The 18,238-nt window shown below is 40.6% G+C and overlaps 3 protein-coding genes across 10 annotated transcripts in view; all 3 read left to right on the forward strand.

Annotated features, from left to right (window-relative positions):
* Nucleotides 1-1,155: 1,155 nt before the first annotated feature.
* The window catches only part of ZC3H11A (zinc finger CCCH-type containing 11A), a 40,025-nt gene continuing 22,942 nt past the window's right edge, over nt 1,156-18,238 (forward strand). For 2 of the 7 annotated variants that reach the window (XM_023640230.2, XM_070266201.1), the window contains exons 1-4: nt 1,200-1,361; nt 8,047-8,106; nt 15,681-15,879; nt 16,774-16,893. In XM_023640230.2, the coding sequence (XP_023495998.1) occupies nt 15,826-15,879; nt 16,774-16,893 (174 nt within the window). In that variant the 5' untranslated portion in view covers nt 1,200-1,361; nt 8,047-8,106; nt 15,681-15,825. 7 annotated transcript variants of the gene reach the window in all.
* Nucleotides 1,867-7,838, forward strand: ZBED6 (zinc finger BED-type containing 6). Of its 2 annotated transcripts, XM_070266435.1 has the most exons (3): nt 1,867-5,235; nt 6,650-6,703; nt 7,656-7,838. In XM_070266435.1, the coding sequence occupies exons 1-2, from the start codon at nt 2,554-2,556 to the stop codon at nt 6,689-6,691; spliced, it is 2,724 nt and encodes a 907-aa protein (XP_070122536.1). In that variant the 5' UTR covers nt 1,867-2,553; the 3' UTR covers nt 6,692-6,703; nt 7,656-7,838. The 2 variants fall into 2 exon arrangements, with proteins under 2 accessions (XP_070122536.1, XP_070122537.1); XM_070266436.1 differs by lacking the exon at nt 7,656-7,838 and having other exon boundaries at nt 6,650-6,989.
* On the forward strand, nt 7,166-7,264 carry LOC138923996 (uncharacterized). Its single transcript, XM_070266437.1, has one exon. The coding sequence runs from the start codon at nt 7,166-7,168 to the stop codon at nt 7,262-7,264; it is 99 nt and encodes a 32-aa protein (XP_070122538.1).

Consider the following 18,238-nt stretch of genomic DNA (forward strand, 5'->3'; position numbering starts at 1 on the left):
GCATACCCGTCAGACCAGGACTGCAGCTTGGAAAGCCGCGGGCTGGAAAAGCCTTCAGCTGTTTCGAAAGCCCTCAAATTGAGAAACGCTCGGTATTGCGGCACAAACAGAAATCGGCTACGAGGACCCCGCTCGCTGGGTCTGGCTGACATGGAAATCACAGAAGCATCGCCTTGTAAGGCAGGGATTGCAGTGGGCCAGGGTTCTAATTTTGCGGCTTCTCAACATTTCGTTCTCCGTTGAAAGGAGCTAAGCGCCCAAGTGTGAGGAGCTCAGGAACCGCTCGCCCGCTGCACGGGTCGCGGTGGGCGCGGGCGGACCCCGGGGTCGCGGTGGGCGCGGGCGGGCAGGAGGCCAAGGGGGCGCCCTCTGCGAGGTGGGTCGGCGCTGCGGCCGAGGCGGGTCCGGGGGAGCCGGGACCGGAGGCGGGGCGGGGCTCGCGCTGGCGGGTCGGTCGGCGGGTCTCCGTCCGTCCGCGTCCAGAAAGCTGGGGGAACAGACGCCCGAGCAGGGAGGTGGTTTCTCAGGGGTGAGATGAATGGAGACCTACACTTCCTGGTCTCTATGTTTCTGTGTTATTTACATTTTAAAAGACCACTTCTATGTATCTTATAATTGGAGAAAAAAGGTAGACGTTCAAATGGGAAAATGCGGACGGGCAGCAGTGAAGCGGGGAGGCCCTGCCCGCGTCTTGCTGTTTTGCGCCCTAACCCTCGGGAAGGTTTTAAGGAACATGAATTGTTTTTCCAATACAAAAATTTGTTTTAAGAAATAAAACTCTCCCCAAGCCCAATTTCACTTCTTCAAATAAAAGTAAATGTCAAAATCTTTCAACACTGCGTGGGAAAAGTAGTTTATTTCTAAATTAAATGTATACGCGGTTCGGACGATTTATTCATCAAGCACTTTGGTAAGAATAAACAGCGCCTACTGTCCGACAGACACAGTTCTCGCAGCTTCCTCGCTTATTACCTCATTTGCTTAAAAAAATTTTTTTAATTGAAGATGGTTTTAAGAAACTCGTTAACTTCCTAAAACGCGTTCCCTGGCAACGAAGGGACCCGCGGCCTCGCGCGCCGCTCTCCCGTGACCCGGTGACCGGGCAGCCATCTTAGGCATCGCCTCACAAAGGGGACTACATCTCCCAGAATCCTCGCGCGCGCGTCGTGCTGGCACTTCCACTGGCCGGGTCTGAGCGCGGAGCCCGGAGCCGGGCGCCATCTTTGACGCTGGCAGTCGGGGTTCCTGCTGGTGGTGTTGCTGTGAGGACGGCGGGCGGCAGCGGCTAAGAAAGGAGAAGGACGTGACAGCGAGCCGGAGTCGGAGATAGTGTCGTCGGTCCGGTAAAGTTCTGTTCTCTGGTAACTAGACCCGTTTTTTGATTCCCGGGTGGCTCGGGGCCGGGGAGGTGGGCGAGAGGGCGAGGGGAGTGTCCGCGGCCTCCCCTCGCCCGGGTGCGGCCCAGCCCGGGGAGTCGAGCGGCCCCGGGGCCCGCCGCGCCGCCCCTCCCTTCGCGGCCTGGGCGCGGGCGGTTCTCCGCGTCGGCTCCCGGGAGCCGGCGCCGTGGTGCTGGGGGCCCGCGCCGAGCCGAGCGCCGGAGCCGCCCCGCCGCCCCCGCTCGTCCTCGGCTCCTCGGCGGCCCGGCCCGCCCTCGCCACCGCCCCGGCGCGGCCTCCGCCCCCGGCGCAGCCTCCGGCCCCGGCGCGGCCTCCGCCCCCGGCGCGGCCTCCACTCCCGGCGCGGCCCGCGCGGAGGCCGCGGAGCTCCTCGGCCTCAAAACGTCTGGGAACGAAAGCGGGCTTAACTCCTGATCCAAACGGTGGATCGGAGATGCAGCGTGTGTCCTTGTTTTTTAGTTTCACTCTCGAAGCGTCTTTTTAGCCACCCGCATGTAAAAATCGCAGTCCTTTTAGTTAGAGCGGAAAGGGCTCAGCTAGCGCCTGCTGCTAATGACCAGTATGTGGAGTCTGATTCAGCTTTCCAGAGTTGACTTTTTGGGTTGTATTGGCAAATCACAGTCCTAAATGATGAATGTCGAATGATGCACTATGTTTTTGTTTAAATGAAATTTCCTGAAAATAATTAATTTCAGAGTTAAGGGAAATCGATGTTGTTATCATGAGGCGTCATAAAAATACGTATTTTAAAAGCTGAAGGCATTTCAAGCAGACGTGGTTCTTGATGAAGCAGAAAGAACATGGCCCGCGATCTGGAAGACCTGGCCACTAGCTCCCGCGGACCAGCTCTGTGACTCTGGGAAAGTGGCCTCGGTGCTTTTTTCTATGATGTGAGGCGATTGGACTGTTTGAATTCAGAACTCGGAAAGTTGGAAGGGATTTTAAAGCCCTCTAAACAAGAGTTTGGGAATGTTCTTCATTGCTGTCACTTTTTCTCCAGAAATAACCTGGCTTGGAAATCCTTGGTCCACAGGGAATCCGACTCCCCATAGAAATCGGAGAAAAGGTAATGCAAGTCCAGAGGAACAGCTGTATTTCTGCTTGAGCAATAAACCCGCTAACAGATTTTGGTACGAACTTTGGAGCCCTAAAGAGAATGAGTATATGTACCTTAAGTGTGGCAGTGTCCTCGCTCTCTCCTAGCAGGAGATGCAGCGCTTTTAGTAGTGCCGGGATTCTGGGATGTGTTCCTATTAATTCTAATACAGATGAAGAAGCTGTGGTAGAGGGAAAGATGGTGGCAGAAGGAATGGATAAAGAGGCCAGATTGCCTGCTAAAAAGAAAAGGAAGAAGGGTTTGCGACTTAAGGGGAAAAGGCGACGAAAAAAACTGATTCTTGCGAAAAAGTTTGGCAAGGATTTGGCATCTGGGAGGCCTGTTGCAGATGCCCCTGCTTTGCTAGCTTCCACTACTCCTGAGCAGGATGAAGACAGTCTTTTTGAGAGCAATATAGAAAAACAGATCTACCTACCTAGTACCAGAGCCAAGACTTCCATTGTGTGGCACTTCTTTCATGTTGACCCGCAGTACACCTGGCGGGCTATTTGTAACCTCTGTGAAAAAAGTGTTAGCAGGGGCAAACCAGGCAGCCATCTTGGGACGTCTACCCTTCAGCGACATCTGCAGGCGAGACATTCACCTCACTGGACTAGGGCCAACAAATTCGGAGTCGCTGGTGGGGAGGAGGATTTTCCTTTGGATGTACCTCTATCTCCCTCTTCTGCTGGAAGCAGCGGAAGCTTTGAATATATTCCAACAGATCCATTAGATGATAATAGAATGGGTAAGAAAGGAGATAAATCAGTATCTGATGCCCTGAGGGCAGAAAGAGGGAGATTTCTCATCAAAAGTAACATTGTCAAGCATGCCTTAATTCCTGGAACAAGAGCCAAGACATCTGCAGTTTGGAATTTTTTTTATACTGATCCTCAGCACATCTCAAGAGCTGTGTGTAATATATGTAAAAGAAGTGTGAGCCGGGGTAGGCCCGGTTCTCACTTAGGAACTTCAACACTTCAACGACACCTGCAGGCCACTCATCCCATCCATTGGGCTGTTGCCAACAAAGACAGTGGTGCGGTTGGAAATGGGTTAGATGAGCCTGAGACCGAGAGAAGTGATCTCTTGAGCGATGCTTTGCATGAAGACAAGTCTGCAGGCAGCCGAGATTTAACAGCTGAGGACCTCAGTGACTGTAATTCAGATGAACCTCCTGTGTTAGAGGTTGAAAATAGAAGATGTGAGAGCCCTAGTCCTGTTGCAGAGCAAGACACTGTAATGCCTGCACAGGAGAGAGAAACAACATATTGTGAAAATTCAATCTCAAGTCAAATAAGTCAGGCAATTATTCAAATGATCGTGGAGGATATGCATCCTTACAACTACTTCTCAACTCCAGCCTTTCAGAGGTTCATGCAGATTGTGGCCCCTGACTATAGGTTACCATCTGAGACTTACTTTTTCACTAAGGCTGTACCTCAATTATATGATTGGGTCAGAGAAAAAATTTTCTTAACTTTGGAGAACGTTCAAAGCCAAAAGATCCACCTGACTGTGGACATATGGACCCATGACCCATTCACTGATTATTTCGTTGTGACTGTACACTGGGTCTCTTTGGAAACTGTACCTTCTTCCAATAATGGTAGGATCCCTAATTTTAGAAAGTGGGCAGTGCTTTGTGTAACAGGTTTGGCCAAAGACTGTTTGATAACCAACATTTTACAAGAATTAAATGACCAGATTGGTCTGTGGCTTTCTCCTAATTTCCTCATCCCTAGCTTTATTGTTTCTGACAATTCCTCTAATGTGGTACATGCAATCAAAGATGGCGGTTTTACCCACGTGCCGTGCTTCCTGCATTGTTTAAATATAGTCATTCAGGACTTTTTCTGTGAGCACAAAAGCATTGAAAATATGTTAGTGGCTGCTAGGAAGACTTGTCATCATTTTAGTCATTCAGTCAAGGCCCGTCAGATACTGCAAGAGTTCCAAAATGATCACCAACTTCCATGGAAGAATTTGAAGCAAGATGAAACGGGCCATTGGATTTCTACCTTTTATATGTTAAAATGGCTCTTGGAGCATTGCTATTCAGTTCACCATAGTCTTGGTAGAGCCAGTGGAGTTGTGCTCACCTCCCTTCAGTGGACTCTAATGACTTATGTTTGTGATATTCTTAAACCATTTGAAGAGGCCACCCAGAAAGTGAGTGTGAAGACCACAGGATTGAATCAGGTGCTGCCCCTAATCCATCATCTACTCCTTTCCCTGCAGAAACTCAGAGAAGATTTTCAAGTCAGGGGTATTACTCAGGCCCTCAATCTGGTGGACAGTTTATCTCTGAAGCTTGAAACTGACACCCTACTAAGTGCCATGCTCAAATCCAAGCCCTGTATCTTGGCTGCTTTGTTAGATCCTTGCTTTAAGAATAGTTTGGAAGACTTTTTCCCTCAAGGTGCTGATTTAGAAACTTACAAGCAGATCCTTGCAGAAGAAGTTTGTAGTTATATGGAATCTTCACCCGAGGTCTGCCATGTTACAACTTCAGAAGCTTCTGGTTCCTCGGCTGTAGTAGGAGTTGATTCATTTACCTCGTCTGTAAGAGACGGCACCTGCAGTTCAGGGTCTCTTGATAGCTCAGCTGCACATAGTGTTGCCATTGGAGGCAAAAGCTTCATGTTTCCTTCTGCGATAGCCGTAGTGGATGAATACTTCAAAGAGAAGTGTCCAGAGATCTCAGGAGGTGATGACCCTTTGATTTACTGGCAGAGGAAGGTGAGCATGTGGCCAGCTTTGACCCAAGTTGCCATTCAGTATTTAAGCTGCCCCATGTGTAGTTGGCAATCTGAATGTATCTTTACTGCAAATAGCCACTTTCATCCAAAGCAGATCATGAGCCTGGACTTTGACAATATAGAACAGCTGATGTTTCTGAAAATGAACTTGGAAAATGTTAACTATGATTATTCTGCATTGGTTCTGAGGTGGGATCCTGAGAATGAAGTTGTTCAAAGCAATGAAAAAGAAATAGTATCCTAATTTCTTTTTCCTTTCTCCATTTAAAATGGGCAGCTTATTGCTATGTTACTGTATCCTAATAGCTATAGTTGTTATATATAGTTATACTGATTATTCTTTATATACAAATCTGGGGAAACCTGAAAACACAAAAAGGGCTGGAAATTCCTCAGAGGTAATATAATGTTGACAAAGTGAAGATTAACTTTAAAGATTTCACAGTAGTAACTCAGTGTGTCTGTCACTTGAAGTTTTGCTTATACTAATTGAGAAAGCAAACATATTTTTTAAATAAAAAATATAGTGCAGCATTGAAAGGCCTTAGGCTGGTAGATTGAACTAATGATTGATTCTAAGTAAAAATTTCTCCCAACATGGGAAGTTTGATTGCTCTGAAAAGGCATACTAAGCTGGTATCGCCCCCCCCCCCCCCACCGGTTTTTCTATTTCTTCAAAAATCCTGATTCGTACCTACAGCTTGATAAAAACAAAACTCACAAAATTGTTTTATATTTGGAAATTTCTAATTGCCTCCTCATACTGGTCAGCTTTATAATTTCAACTTAGTGTGATAGAGTTACCCTTTATATTTAGGATTGGATCTGTGTAGGAGGGAAACATTAGAAAACAATTAGGAAAAAACTACTTTTAGTCTTTGAATTGCCTTTTTTAACCTTTATAAAATAGTGTAAAAACAGTAAAATTAAGATTGTCTAGGTACTTTTATACAATTTATGGGTAAATACATAAGAAGTTTACAAAATTGAAAAAGATTGAACAGGAATTGGAATGAAAGCGCTGTGAGCGTACTTTGACAAACCCAGCATCCATTTCCCAAAGAATGTTTCTGTAATTTAAAGTGATCTTAAATGTCTTTAAAAATATATACTGAATCATCCATAATACCATATTCTTAACTATGAGATTATCTTGGCCTCTATTCTTAATTAAAAATAAGCAGTCAGTATTTTCATGTGTTAGGAATCATTGCCTCACTGGTTAAAATGAAAGAATTGATCTCAGTGATCTTTAAGGTCCCTTTCCACTCTGAAAGTATGTTTCTGTGATTGAGTGGGAGGCCAGAAAATGATGACTTTTAGTAAAAGTCTATTAAAAGTTTCAGATTGAATAACTAATATAAGATCCCAATTTTTCCTTTTTTTCATTTTAGATTTGGGGATATTCCCTGCCCAAAAATTTCCTGGAAAATTGACTAGTATTAAGTGTGAGTAAAAGGTGTCCACTTTTTTTTAAGTTTTGATTTTAGTTTTGTCTTGGATAGTATTTGGCAAGATTTAGCCTAGAAATTATGTAGTATTTATTACGTGAGAATCAAATTGCTTTGTTACTGGGCTGGTTTCAAAATTTAGAACTCATTTCTATGTATCAAAATCGTTTTTTGTTTTTGTTTTTTGTTTTTTTTTGAATTTCTTAAATGGTAAATGTACCATTGTGAAATGAAATTGCAACTCCAAAAGTTTACCCTTTTACTAACTGGAGTAAATAGATAATTACAAAGTCTTTAGTTGTAGCCATCACTAGTAAAGAATTTGAAGCCAGGCTGCATAAGCAAGCCTTTGCAGGGTCAATATTGAATGTCATGCCAGTGACACTGGTGTTTCTATAAAAGAAGAAAAAGTCTTCCCTTATATAGAAGCCTTCTGTACTTTGACAGTGCCAGTTCAGGATGGCTATTATGCTGCTCTGCCTTCTACAGCTTGCTGCACCACTCTGTAGTTACTCTGTAACTATACGTTTCTATCTTTTCTGGTTAAACACTCCCTGAAGATGATAAAGATGAGGATGATGATGTGCATACGTCCAGATTATACACATTGATATATGTGTAAGGATTTCCCTTCATCTCAATTTTGCGGGCTGGGCAAAATTCAGTGTGACATATTAACGTACTTCATGATACTTTGGTATAAGAGTAAGTTCACTATTTTTATAATGAACCCAAATTTAAAGGCATTTGTAGTGCATTTTAAAAGGGAAAACTTACCCAAATGTTTTATTTCTACACATTTGTGTATATGTTTGTGTGTGTATAAGCCAGTTAGTATATATGTATATGTATATTACATACATAAAACACTTTATGTTTTTACATACAAGTATGCTTTTATTATACAGATAATAAAGATGGGGGAAGGTTTCTGTTTTTTTCTTAATAGGTGAAGAAATCTTGAAGACCAGAAATTGGATCTTACTGAATTTTGGTGTTCTTTTTATTTTTTTTTTCTTTTTTCTTTTGAAATTATATTGTTCAGCTATGGAAGATGGATTTTTTTTTTAAATAATCCTTTGAATCTCAAGTTCATCTTTAAATGAACTCTTTTTGTTTTTGTTTTTGTTTTTGTTTTTGAGGAGATAACTGAGTCTAGCTGTCTCCAGTCTGGCAAAGGTTATTCGAATGGACTTAATCTCTCAGTAGTTGGGAGATGTTTTAAAAACACGTCCTGTGTTTGAATTGTGGCTGAGAGGTTTCCTTGGCAATGTGAGGAGGAAAGTTCTTTTGGCCTCATTATTATTAATTCATGGATTGAGTGTTGGTTCGACCTACAGGCGTAATAGATTGGAACTCAGTGAAGACACAGATGTTCCTGTTGAGAGCAACCATCTCATGTAAGTGTGGAAATGGTCTTTTCTCATTAAAGGAGTGAACTTTTTTGTAATTTAAGGTATAATAATATTCCTGGATCAGTAAGAAATTAGAAAGACATTGTCAAGACATTTTTTCTTATAATTGTGTACAAGCTTTTGGTTTTTGGATGGAAACCCCTATTTTTGACAACACATGCACATTGTTAAAAAGGTGGAAATGATACAGCCAAGGTGAAATGGCCCTGTAATTTCATCTCAGAGAAAAGCACTGTTATAATAGTTTATCAGGACGTAGTTCCTGTCCAAAGGTTTTTTTCACCCAGAACTTATAAAAAAACATACAGTTTTTTCCCAATACTTGAGTGGTTATATTTTTATATTAAAAATGTAATCTAGAGATTGTGGTTATATGGCATTGCCTTTCTTCCTCCCATAAGCACTGTAGACATTGTCAAGTACTGCTTGTGTTTTTGCTGAGTGCGATTATAAATTCAGAATCTTTCTTAGTATAGTGCTTTAATTAGCTAAAGCCTCTTCGCTATCCTTGCTTCTATTCCCCTGGAACCTTTTCGCATGAAATAGAATTTTTTTTCAACTGGGTGGCCAATTTTTTGTTAATTTCAAGTGCCACTTTTTTCATAAATTGCATTTATTCATGGACTTGCTTGACTTCTGTTCATCTTTTACTCATTCATTTGCCATTATTACATTTAAATATTATGTTTCATGTCTACTGTAATATCAGGTAGAGCAGGCCTCTCATTCTTTTTAAAGATTTTCTGGGGCCAGCCCCGTGGCCGAGTGGTTAAGTTTGCGTGCTCTGCTGCGGTGGCCCAGGGTTTCACCAGTTCGAATCCTGGGTGCTGACATAGCGCCGTTCGTCGGGCCATGCTGAGGCGGCATCCCACCTGCCACAGCTGGAAGGACCCATAACTAAATTATATACAACTATGTACCGGGGGGCTTTGGGGAGAAAAAGGAAAAATAAAATGTTAAAAAAAAATTTTTTTCTTTATTTTCCTCAGTTATTCTATATGATTTTACAGTCTCTCAAGTTCCAGTAATAATACTCATTGAGATTTCGACCTGAATTGCATTCAGTGTCTACAGTTTTGGGGGGAGAAGTAAACTCCTTTAAGCGTCTACTCCATTATTTCTCCATTATCCAGGTCTTCTATGCCTTAGTAGTTTTATAGTTTTTTGGTTTTGTTTTTAATTTAATGTGAGTCTTATACACTTCTTCATTTTCTGTCTATATATCTTCTAGTTTTATTGTGAATGAGACTCTGTCATCTGAATGATTGCTGCTGGCATATAAGGCATTTACTGTTTTTTTCTATCTTCTTATTTTAAATATTTTTTAGTTGATTGTTAGGTTTTCTGGTTTGCAGGCATGTGATCTGCAGATACTAAACTTTTTGCCTCATCCTTTCTAGTCTTGAACCTTTTTTCCCCTTGTTGCGTATGCTGGGCTCTCTGGAACAGTGTTGGATAATAGAGCAGATGCTGTTCATTCTTTGTTTGCTTTGGTGGGCTTACCACTAGTGAGTCAGTGCATTTATGCTAAGGAGGTTCCTTGTAATTTACTAACAGTTTTATCAGGAAGATGTTGCATTTTCGCCTCTGTTTTAAAGCCATTTTAACTTTAAAAAAATACCATTTTAAATCCTTTTTTCTTTTTACCATTTTTTGCTTTTTGAAATCTTAAGATACCACAGAGTTTTTGTTTTTGTTTTTACCCCCCTTTACTCTATTAATGTGATGAATTTCCTTATGTTAAATCCTGCTTAGTCCTGGAATAAACCTTTTTTTGATCGTGTGTTACTCTTTTAATCTGCTGTGGTTCAGTTTGTTTTATTTAGGTTTTATCAGCTGTATCATAAATCATGTATAAAGCGGTTGTTTGAAACTTTTTAAAAAAGCAGTGGAATAGTGCTATGACATGGTTTTGTTCTTCTACTTTTATTGAGTTCTTTTTTCAAGTTAGAATACTTGTGTGATTTTTTTGAAGAATACGTGGAGTACATAGTATACTTTTTGAGACTTTTCATGTCTAAAAACTTCTTCCAAGTGCTGAGATATCCTTGAAATGTAGTTTGAAAGGCTAATTCTAAGGTCATAACCTCTCCTTTAAATTTGGATGCATTGTCTTTTGGCATGTAGAGATTCAGATGAGAAGTCAAATGTCAAGTCTGATTTTCTTTCCTTTGTCATCAGTCTGTGTTTTCCTGGAAGTCTGTATGATTCTGTCTTTACCCTTGGAATTCAAATTTTTACCATATTTATGGTAGAGTAGAGGTGTCTTAAAACTTCTGCCTGGCGTTTGATGAGTCCCTTTTAATATAAAGACTCAAGTTCATCCACTTTAGGGACATTTTCTTGTATTGTTATTTTGTTATTCTACCTGTTCTCTTCCTTCCTTTTAGAATTTTCATTGTGTAGAAGTTGAATCTTCTGGAATTATTTCCACCTTATATACCTTTTCTTTCATTTTGACATCTTTTTGCATTCTGGGAGATGTTCTGACAGTGATATCCTATAATTCAGTTATTGCATTTTTCGTCAGTGTTTATTCTGTTATCTATTCTTCTGTTGAAATATCCTTTGTGGGGAGGAGGCTAGAAATCGGAATTTTTATATTTTTTAAGCTTTTTCTTGTTCCCACACTTTTTCTAGCCATGTATTCATCCGTATCAAGCCGTATGCTTTAAAACTTGCTGAGAGAGCCAGCCCGGATGCCTAGTGGTTACAGTTTGGCACTCTCAGTGTTTTGGCGGCCCAGGTTGGTTTCTTGGGTGAGGAGCCACACCCCCTGTCTGTCAGTTGCCATGCTGTGGCGGCTCACATAGCAGAACTAGAAGGACTTACAACTAGGATGTACAGCCATGCACTGGGGCTTTGGGAAGGGGGGAAAAAAGAGGAAGATTGGCAATAGATGTTAGCTCAGGGCAAATCTTTCCCTGCAAAAAAAAAAAAAAAATCTGAAAGCATGAGGATTTTAAAAGAATTTCTCCTTTTCCCCACATTAGTTCAGGGGTGGCATGGTGGAAGGCCACTTATCATCTTGGCCGCCTCCTTTCAAACAGTTCTTTTCTGTTGAACAGTAATCAGATTTTTCTTGGCATCCTGGATACTTTTTTTTTCTTTTTTCCTTTTAAAACTTAAGAAAACATTATGCATCTTGGTATTGGGTTTTTGCTTGGGGTAGTAGTAATTACTGTCAATTTTTTATCTTTAAATTTCTTTTTTCTTGCCATTTTCTTGAGCAGCAATTAAACCTTTTTTCTCCCCACTATTGAAAGTTAATAAAAGCACACTGTGTAAAATAGATATATGAAGAAGCTGTTCTGTTGAAACATTAGTAAGGGAGTGCCCATCTACTCAAGATTCTGTCTCTCTATGCCCTGCCTGCCACGGAGGGAGTTTTGCAGAGCCTAATTTGAAAAAATTGGAGGGAGAAAACATGCAGTTCATGCTATTTTGTTCCTATTTAACAAGTACCATTTTGTTGTTTGATCAGTATGTTGGGGGTCATCCCGAAACCAGCAACAGATTCATATATGGTCTTTGGGATGTTGGAATGAAATTGACATCCAAACCTTTTTTTCTTTCTAAAATTTTCTCTGTGGAAACCTTTTTCATTCGCATCTGATTAATACTTGTCCTTTTTGCATATATACCGTTATAATTATTTGAATATCCCTTAGAGACTTGATTCCATTGATTTGGCTTTTAAAATTACCTTTTGGTGTATCCTACAAGGCAGAATGTACTCCCTGGGTTTGGGGTCAGGAGAATCCTGCCAGTGGATTGGTGTTGTGTTATTGAAGGTCCAAACCTTGTCCCATTCTGTAGTGGATCAGTGATGGTCACAATTTAAGGCAGACTTAAAATTTTTATTATGCGTATTGCATCGTATTAGAAAATTTAGTGTTATTCTGAGCATAAAACAAAATAATAAATAGCTACCTACATAGTCCTGCCACCCCAGCGGTAACTTCTGCTAACCTTTTAGTCTGTGTTCTTCCAGACTTCTTCCTGTTGCTCCGCATCCGCACCAGTGTTTGGTGATGTCATTGTTTTGGATTTTAGCCATTGTAAAAGGAATTTGCACTTCCCTGATGATGTATGATGTTGAGTATCTTTTCATATGTTTATTTTTCATTTGTATATCTTTTTTAGTGAGGTGTCTGTTTAGATCTTTTGCCCATTTTTTAATTGGTTTGTTTTCCTACTGTTTAAAGTTTTGTTTGTGTATTTTTCATACCAGTCCTTTATCAGTTATGTATTTTGTAGTGATTTTCTCTCAGTCTGTGACTTGTCTTTTTATTATCTTAACAGTGCTTTCACATAGTGGAAATCTTTCATTTTAATGAAGTCCAACTTATTAGTCTTTTCTTCTCTTTTCTTTTTTTGAGGAAGACTGGCCCTGAGCTAACATCCGTGCCCATCTTCCTCTACTTTCTATGTGGGACGCCAACCCAAGCATGGCTTGCCAAGTGGTGCCCTGCAAAACCGGCAAACACCAGGCCGCCGAAGCGGAATGTGCACACTTAACCGCTGCGCCACCAGTCCGGCCCCTATCATTATTTTCTTTTATGGATTGTGCGTTTGTTGTTGTATCTAAAAAGTTATCGCCAGACCCAGAGTCACCTGGATTTTCTCCTATGTTATCTTCTAGGAGTTTTACAGTTTTAGATTTTATATTTAAATCTATGATCCATTTTAATTTTTATAAAAGGTGTAAAGTCTGGGTCTAGATATATTTTTTTTGCATGCAGATGTCTAGTTGTTCCAGCATCATTTATTGAGAGGAGTATCCTGTCCTCACTGAAATTGCCTCTGCCTTTTGTCGAAGGTCAGTTGACTGTGTTTGTAATCTGTAAGTTTCCTAGGGCTGCCGTACAAAGCCCCACAAACCGGGTGGCTGGAAACAACCGAAGTTTATCATCTCCCTGTTTTGGGAACTGTAAGTCTGAAACGGTGTTGGCAGCGTCATGCTCTCTCTGAAGCCCATAGGGGAATGATCTTTCCTTGCCGCTTCTGGTGTTTGCTGGCAGTTGTTGGCGTTCCTTGGTTTATAGTTGCATCACCCTAGTCGCATGGCCCTCTTCTCCCTGTGTGTCTCCGCACCATCTGCCCCTTGTGCATGTGTGTCCCCTTCAGTCCAAGCTGGCAGCATTTCTGCTGTGGTGGTGGATTAGATCTACAAGTCACACAGCTGATGTCATCAGCATACTGTTGTCCAGCCACACACGTGGTGTTCTCTCCGGAGCACACTTGCTCATTTTTTGCAGTATGGATAGGCTGAGAATTTTCCAAATCTTCTGGTTCCTATCTGCTTAGTAGTTCCTTCTTCAGTGTATCTCTTTCCTCTTGTGTTTTGCTATAAGCAGCAAGAAGAAGCCAGGCTGTATCTTCTACACTTTGCTTAGAAATCTGCTCAGCTCCATATCCAAGTTCATCACTTGCAAGTTCTGTGTTCCACTCAACAGAACACAATTCAGCCAAGTTCTCTGCCTCTTTATAACAAGAATTACCTTTCCTCCACTCTGCAATAACATCTTCCTCATCTCCATCTGAAACCATCTGAACTTTTTAGTGTTTATAATCCTAGCAGCAGTTTCTTCTAAGCCTTTTTTTATCAAATGCCTCAAAACTCTTCTACCCTCTACCCATAACCCAATTTCAAAGGTATGTCCACCTTTTAGGCATTTTTTACAGCAGCACCCCACTTTTCCAGTACCAAAATCTGTAATGGGCTGCATATTGTCACATTACATGGAAGCACCATAATTTTTTTAAACAGACTCCAGTTTTTGAACCTTAAGTTTCACTATTAGAGGCAAGATGGTGATGAACTTTCTTATACATTTCTTATGTATTTCTGTCTTATTATTACCTTGCATATTTGTTGATCACCTTAGGATAAATTCTAGAAATGGAATCATGAGTCAAAGAGTATGTAGACTTTAAGGGTTTTAGTATATGATTCGTGGCAGACTCTTTTTTTAAAAATTTTTTTTAACTTTAAAGATTTTATTTTTCCTTTTTCTCCCCAAATCCCCCCGGTACATAGTTGTGTATTTTTAGTTGTGGGTCCTTCTAGTTGTGGCATGTGGGATGCCGCCTCAGCATAGCCTGATGAGCGGTGCCATGTCCACACCCAGGATTCAAACTAGCGAAACCCTGGGCTGCCAAAGTGGAGCGTGTGAACTTAACCACTCGGCCATGGGGCCAGCCCCCAGTGGCAGATTCTCATTCCTAACCTAGGTTGCTGACTTCAAGACTGGTTTTTATCATGGCCTGCTATTCTTGGATTAGGTATTTCAGTGGGAGATAGGATTGAATTTGATTTAATTCATTTCAAGTTGTAGATCAGGGTTTCTGAAACCTGATCTTCTGGTGTAGAAGTTTGTAGAAACCCCTTCCAGATTTTGACGTGTGCTCTGGTCATAGGTTTTCACTTTTGTTTTTGTTTTTTTTGAGGAAGATTAGCCCTGAGCTAACTACTGCCAATCCTCCTCTTTTTTGCTGAGGAAGACTGGCCCTGAGCTAACTTCCATGCCCATCTTCCTCTACTTTATATGTGGGACACCTACCACAGCATGGCTTGCCAAGCGGTGCTGTGTCTGCACCCGGGATCCGAACCGGCGAACCCCGGGCTACTGAGAAGCAGAACGTGTGAACTTAACCACTGTACCACCGGGCCGGCCCCAGGTTTTCGATTTTATGGAAGCTTTCTTGAACACTTTAGTATGGGGGCCCGGCTATGACAGGGACTGGGGAGAGGGAGGGAGTGTTGGTTCTTTTGTGTAAGCACTATTTTATGGAAGAGCCCCGAGGACTTCTTTTCCTCCTTGTTTGTACGTTGGTGTGCAGCTCTTTGGCTGTCATCATTATATAAGCTAGCTCTGCAGGTGTTTTCAGGGGTAATTGTTTCACCTGTTATTCTAGTAAGACAATTTTTCCCACCTACTTATGTGCTTTTGAAAATAACAGAAATGCTTGTGAAAATATTGGAACTTTTATCAGATGAAAAATGTCTTAAATAATCTAAATCCTATTAATCTAAAATGTAGATCATTTGTTGACTTAGCAATGCTTATGTAATTGTATGCTGAAGCAGTATAACAAGCATCATGGAGAATAACAAAAGAAAGAAGGGAGTGGCTATCCTTAACAAAAATTTCGCATTGTACAGGCAGGCCCAGTGGCGCAGCGGTTAAGTTTGCACGTTCCCCTTTGGCGCCCTGGGGTTCACTAGTTTGGATCCTGGATGTGGACATGGCACAGCTTGGCAAGCCATTCTGTGGTAGGTGTCCCACATATGAAGTGGAGGAAGATAGGCATGGATGTTAGCTCAGGGCCAGTCTTCCTTAAAAAAAAAAAAAAATTCACGTTGATGAATATGCACAATCTTCACATAAGAATGAAATATGAATCAATGTTTACAAGGCTCTGTATAGGCAAGGATGTATTAATATAATTAACATTTGGTTTTAACAATGTGATCTCATTAGTCAAGGTGATTTGGAGGAGAAAATTGGAAGAATTTACGTGAAATACTTTAATTCATTGTCTTCTCATTTTAGGATTACACTTGAAAGACGATTTCTGTGATTGAGTTGTCATTTGGAAGATTAAACTCATTTCAAGAGGACTTGGAGCTTGTCCTCGCCTTGAGGAAGCAGTGGCTTGTTTTCAAGAAGCCACTTCTGTTCTAAGGATCTACCCAGCATGTCTAATCAAGGAGAAGACTGCTATTTTTTTTTCTATTCTACATGTACCAAAGTAAGAATTGGCATCTCTAAATCAGTTCTTTCTATGATTTCCCTAATAAAATTTGATAAAATTTTCCCAAAATACTAAATTGTTGTTATGGTTTGTTTTGCTCCTGAGTCACTGGGTTGTATTGCACTTCTAGAAACTGTCGTGGGTTGGAAGTGACTTCTTTCTTCAGATTTCCTGCTGAGTGCTGAAGCCATCTTTCTCATCTACTTTTGTAGCTTTTTCTTTGTCAAAACTTCCTGTTTTTCTTCTTGATTCTTCTGCAGCTCCATTTAGATCTGTCTGCTGTTTTCTGTTGTTAGTTTATGACTAATTCTATAAATGTCTATTTTGTTAGAAAAACTTTTCTTAAGTCATCTTGGTACTATGTTTAAAATTAGCAGTTTTGAGCAAAGCTCTGATCTTATATAGCAGTTTGCACAACAGAATTTTGTTTCAGATTGTTACCATTGTATAAAGTATACAGTCAACATGGAATTATACTTAAATCCTCATCTGTTAACTTACTTTCTGATTTTCTGTCAAAAGTTAGTTATTCAAGTTGGAATGTGTGAAACAGTTTTGAAGGTGAACTGTAAAACATTTTTTTTTTGTAAAACTTATTTTTAAATAGCACCTAATATTCCCATTTGTTTTTTTCAACCCCATCTCTCAGCTTGTGTCACTCATGTTGTCATATCAGGTGAAGGGTACTGTCAAGGAATATGTTGTAGGAAATAATAAATGTGTTGACCTCAGATTGTTCTTGTCATCCGATCTCGTTATTTCCTACCTTGCCTGTCTCTCCTTACCCTTTTGTGTTTGTCTAGATGCCAGGAAACTCTGGATAGAGAGCATTTTACCTGGGATCTACTTCGGTACCACAGTTCTTTTGTGTATTATTCTGTTTGTTCACAGGGTGACAGCTGTCCATTTCGGCACTGTGAAGCTGCACTAGGAAATGAAACTGTTTGCACATTATGGCAAGAAGGGCGCTGTTTTCGACAGGTGTGCAGGTTTCGGCACATGGAGATTGATGTAAGTTTTCAATTTGTATTATGATAAGTAGTCTGGTGTCATGGGCAAATTAAAAACGGACAATGACTTCTTAAAAGTTTTTTAGTTTCAGGTTTTTTTTAAAAAATTATTTTATTAAGGTCGTAATAAACATAAAATTATAAATGTTATAAAATTATAACGTTGTGAAATTTCATTTGTACATTATCATTTGTCAGTCACTATATAAATGTGCCCCTTTATCCCTTATGCCCACTTACCCACCCCATTCCCCTCTGGTAACCACTAATGTAACCCTTCCGGTAACCACTAACCTCTTCGTGTGTTAGTTTATCTTCCACATATGAGTGAAATTATACAGTCTTTGTCTTTCTCTGTCTGGCTTATTTCGCTTAATAAAGTTCCCTCAAGGTCCATCCATGTTGTTGTGAATGGGACAATTCTGTCTTTTTTATGGCTGAGTAGTATTCCATTGTATATATATAGCACGTCATCTTTATCCAATTATCAGTCGATGGGCATTTGGGTTGCTTTCATGATCTTGGCTATTGTGAATAATGCTTCAGTGAACATAGGGGTGCATAAGTCTCTGAATTGTTGATTTCAAGTTCTTTGGATACATACCCAGTAGCAGGATAGCCGGGTCGCATGGTATTCCTATTTTTAATTTTTTGAGGAATCTCCATACTGTGTTCTAGTGGCTGCACCAGTTTGCATTCCCACCAGCCCTGTATGAGAGTTCCCTTTTCTCCACACTCTCTCCAACATTTATTAGTTTTTGTCTTGGGATTATAGCCATCCTAACGGGTGCAAGGTGATATCTCAGTGTGGGAGAAAATGACGTTTTATATAACACGTGGGTTAAATTTTTTTTTAATGATCTAGTGAAATTTCTGTCATTCTTGTAATGCTTGATATCTAGATGTTATGGAGTATGAATTGGTATCATTTTTCTGGAAGGCAGTTTGGTAATATATCTAAAGTGTAAAAATTATATATGTATATTTGGAGAGTATTTGTATTTCTTTGTTTATTTTAAAATAATCTCAAACTTGGAGAAAAGTTGCAAATACAGTATAAAACTTATTTTTCTAAGCCATTTAGGAGTAAATTACTGACATTCACTATCACCTTCAAATACTGTAATGAGTATTTCCTGCAAACAAGGAGGACGTTCTGTTGCATAATCATAATAACCATCAAAATTAGAAAATTAACATTGGTGTATTACCTTCATTTAATCCTCAGATCCCATTCAAATTTTGCCGTTGTACCAGTAATGTCCTTTATTGCAGAAGGAGCAAGTCCAGAATCGAGTGTTGGATGTAGTTGTTGGGACTCTCCAGTCTCCTTCAGTCTAAAACAG

The sequence above is a fragment of the Equus caballus genome, chromosome 5 (assembly GCF_041296265.1).
Source record: "Equus caballus isolate H_3958 breed thoroughbred chromosome 5, TB-T2T, whole genome shotgun sequence".
In the NCBI taxonomy this organism is placed as follows: Eukaryota; Metazoa; Chordata; class Mammalia; order Perissodactyla; family Equidae; genus Equus; species Equus caballus.

What these genes read in the sequence shown, in the direction of transcription:
- ZBED6 (XM_070266435.1), top strand. Translation starts at nt 2,554, where the DNA reads ATGAGTATATGTACCTTAAGTGTGGCAGTGTCCTCGCTCTCTCCTAGC. An exon ending in TGATTTACTGGCAGAGGAAG is followed by an intron (nt 5,236 to 6,649) that starts GTGAGCATGTGG and finishes TTTTCATTTTAG; the next exon opens with ATTTGGGGATATTCCCTGCC.
- LOC138923996 (XM_070266437.1), top strand. Translation starts at nt 7,166, where the DNA reads ATGGCTATTATGCTGCTCTGCCTTCTACAGCTTGCTGCACCACTCTGT.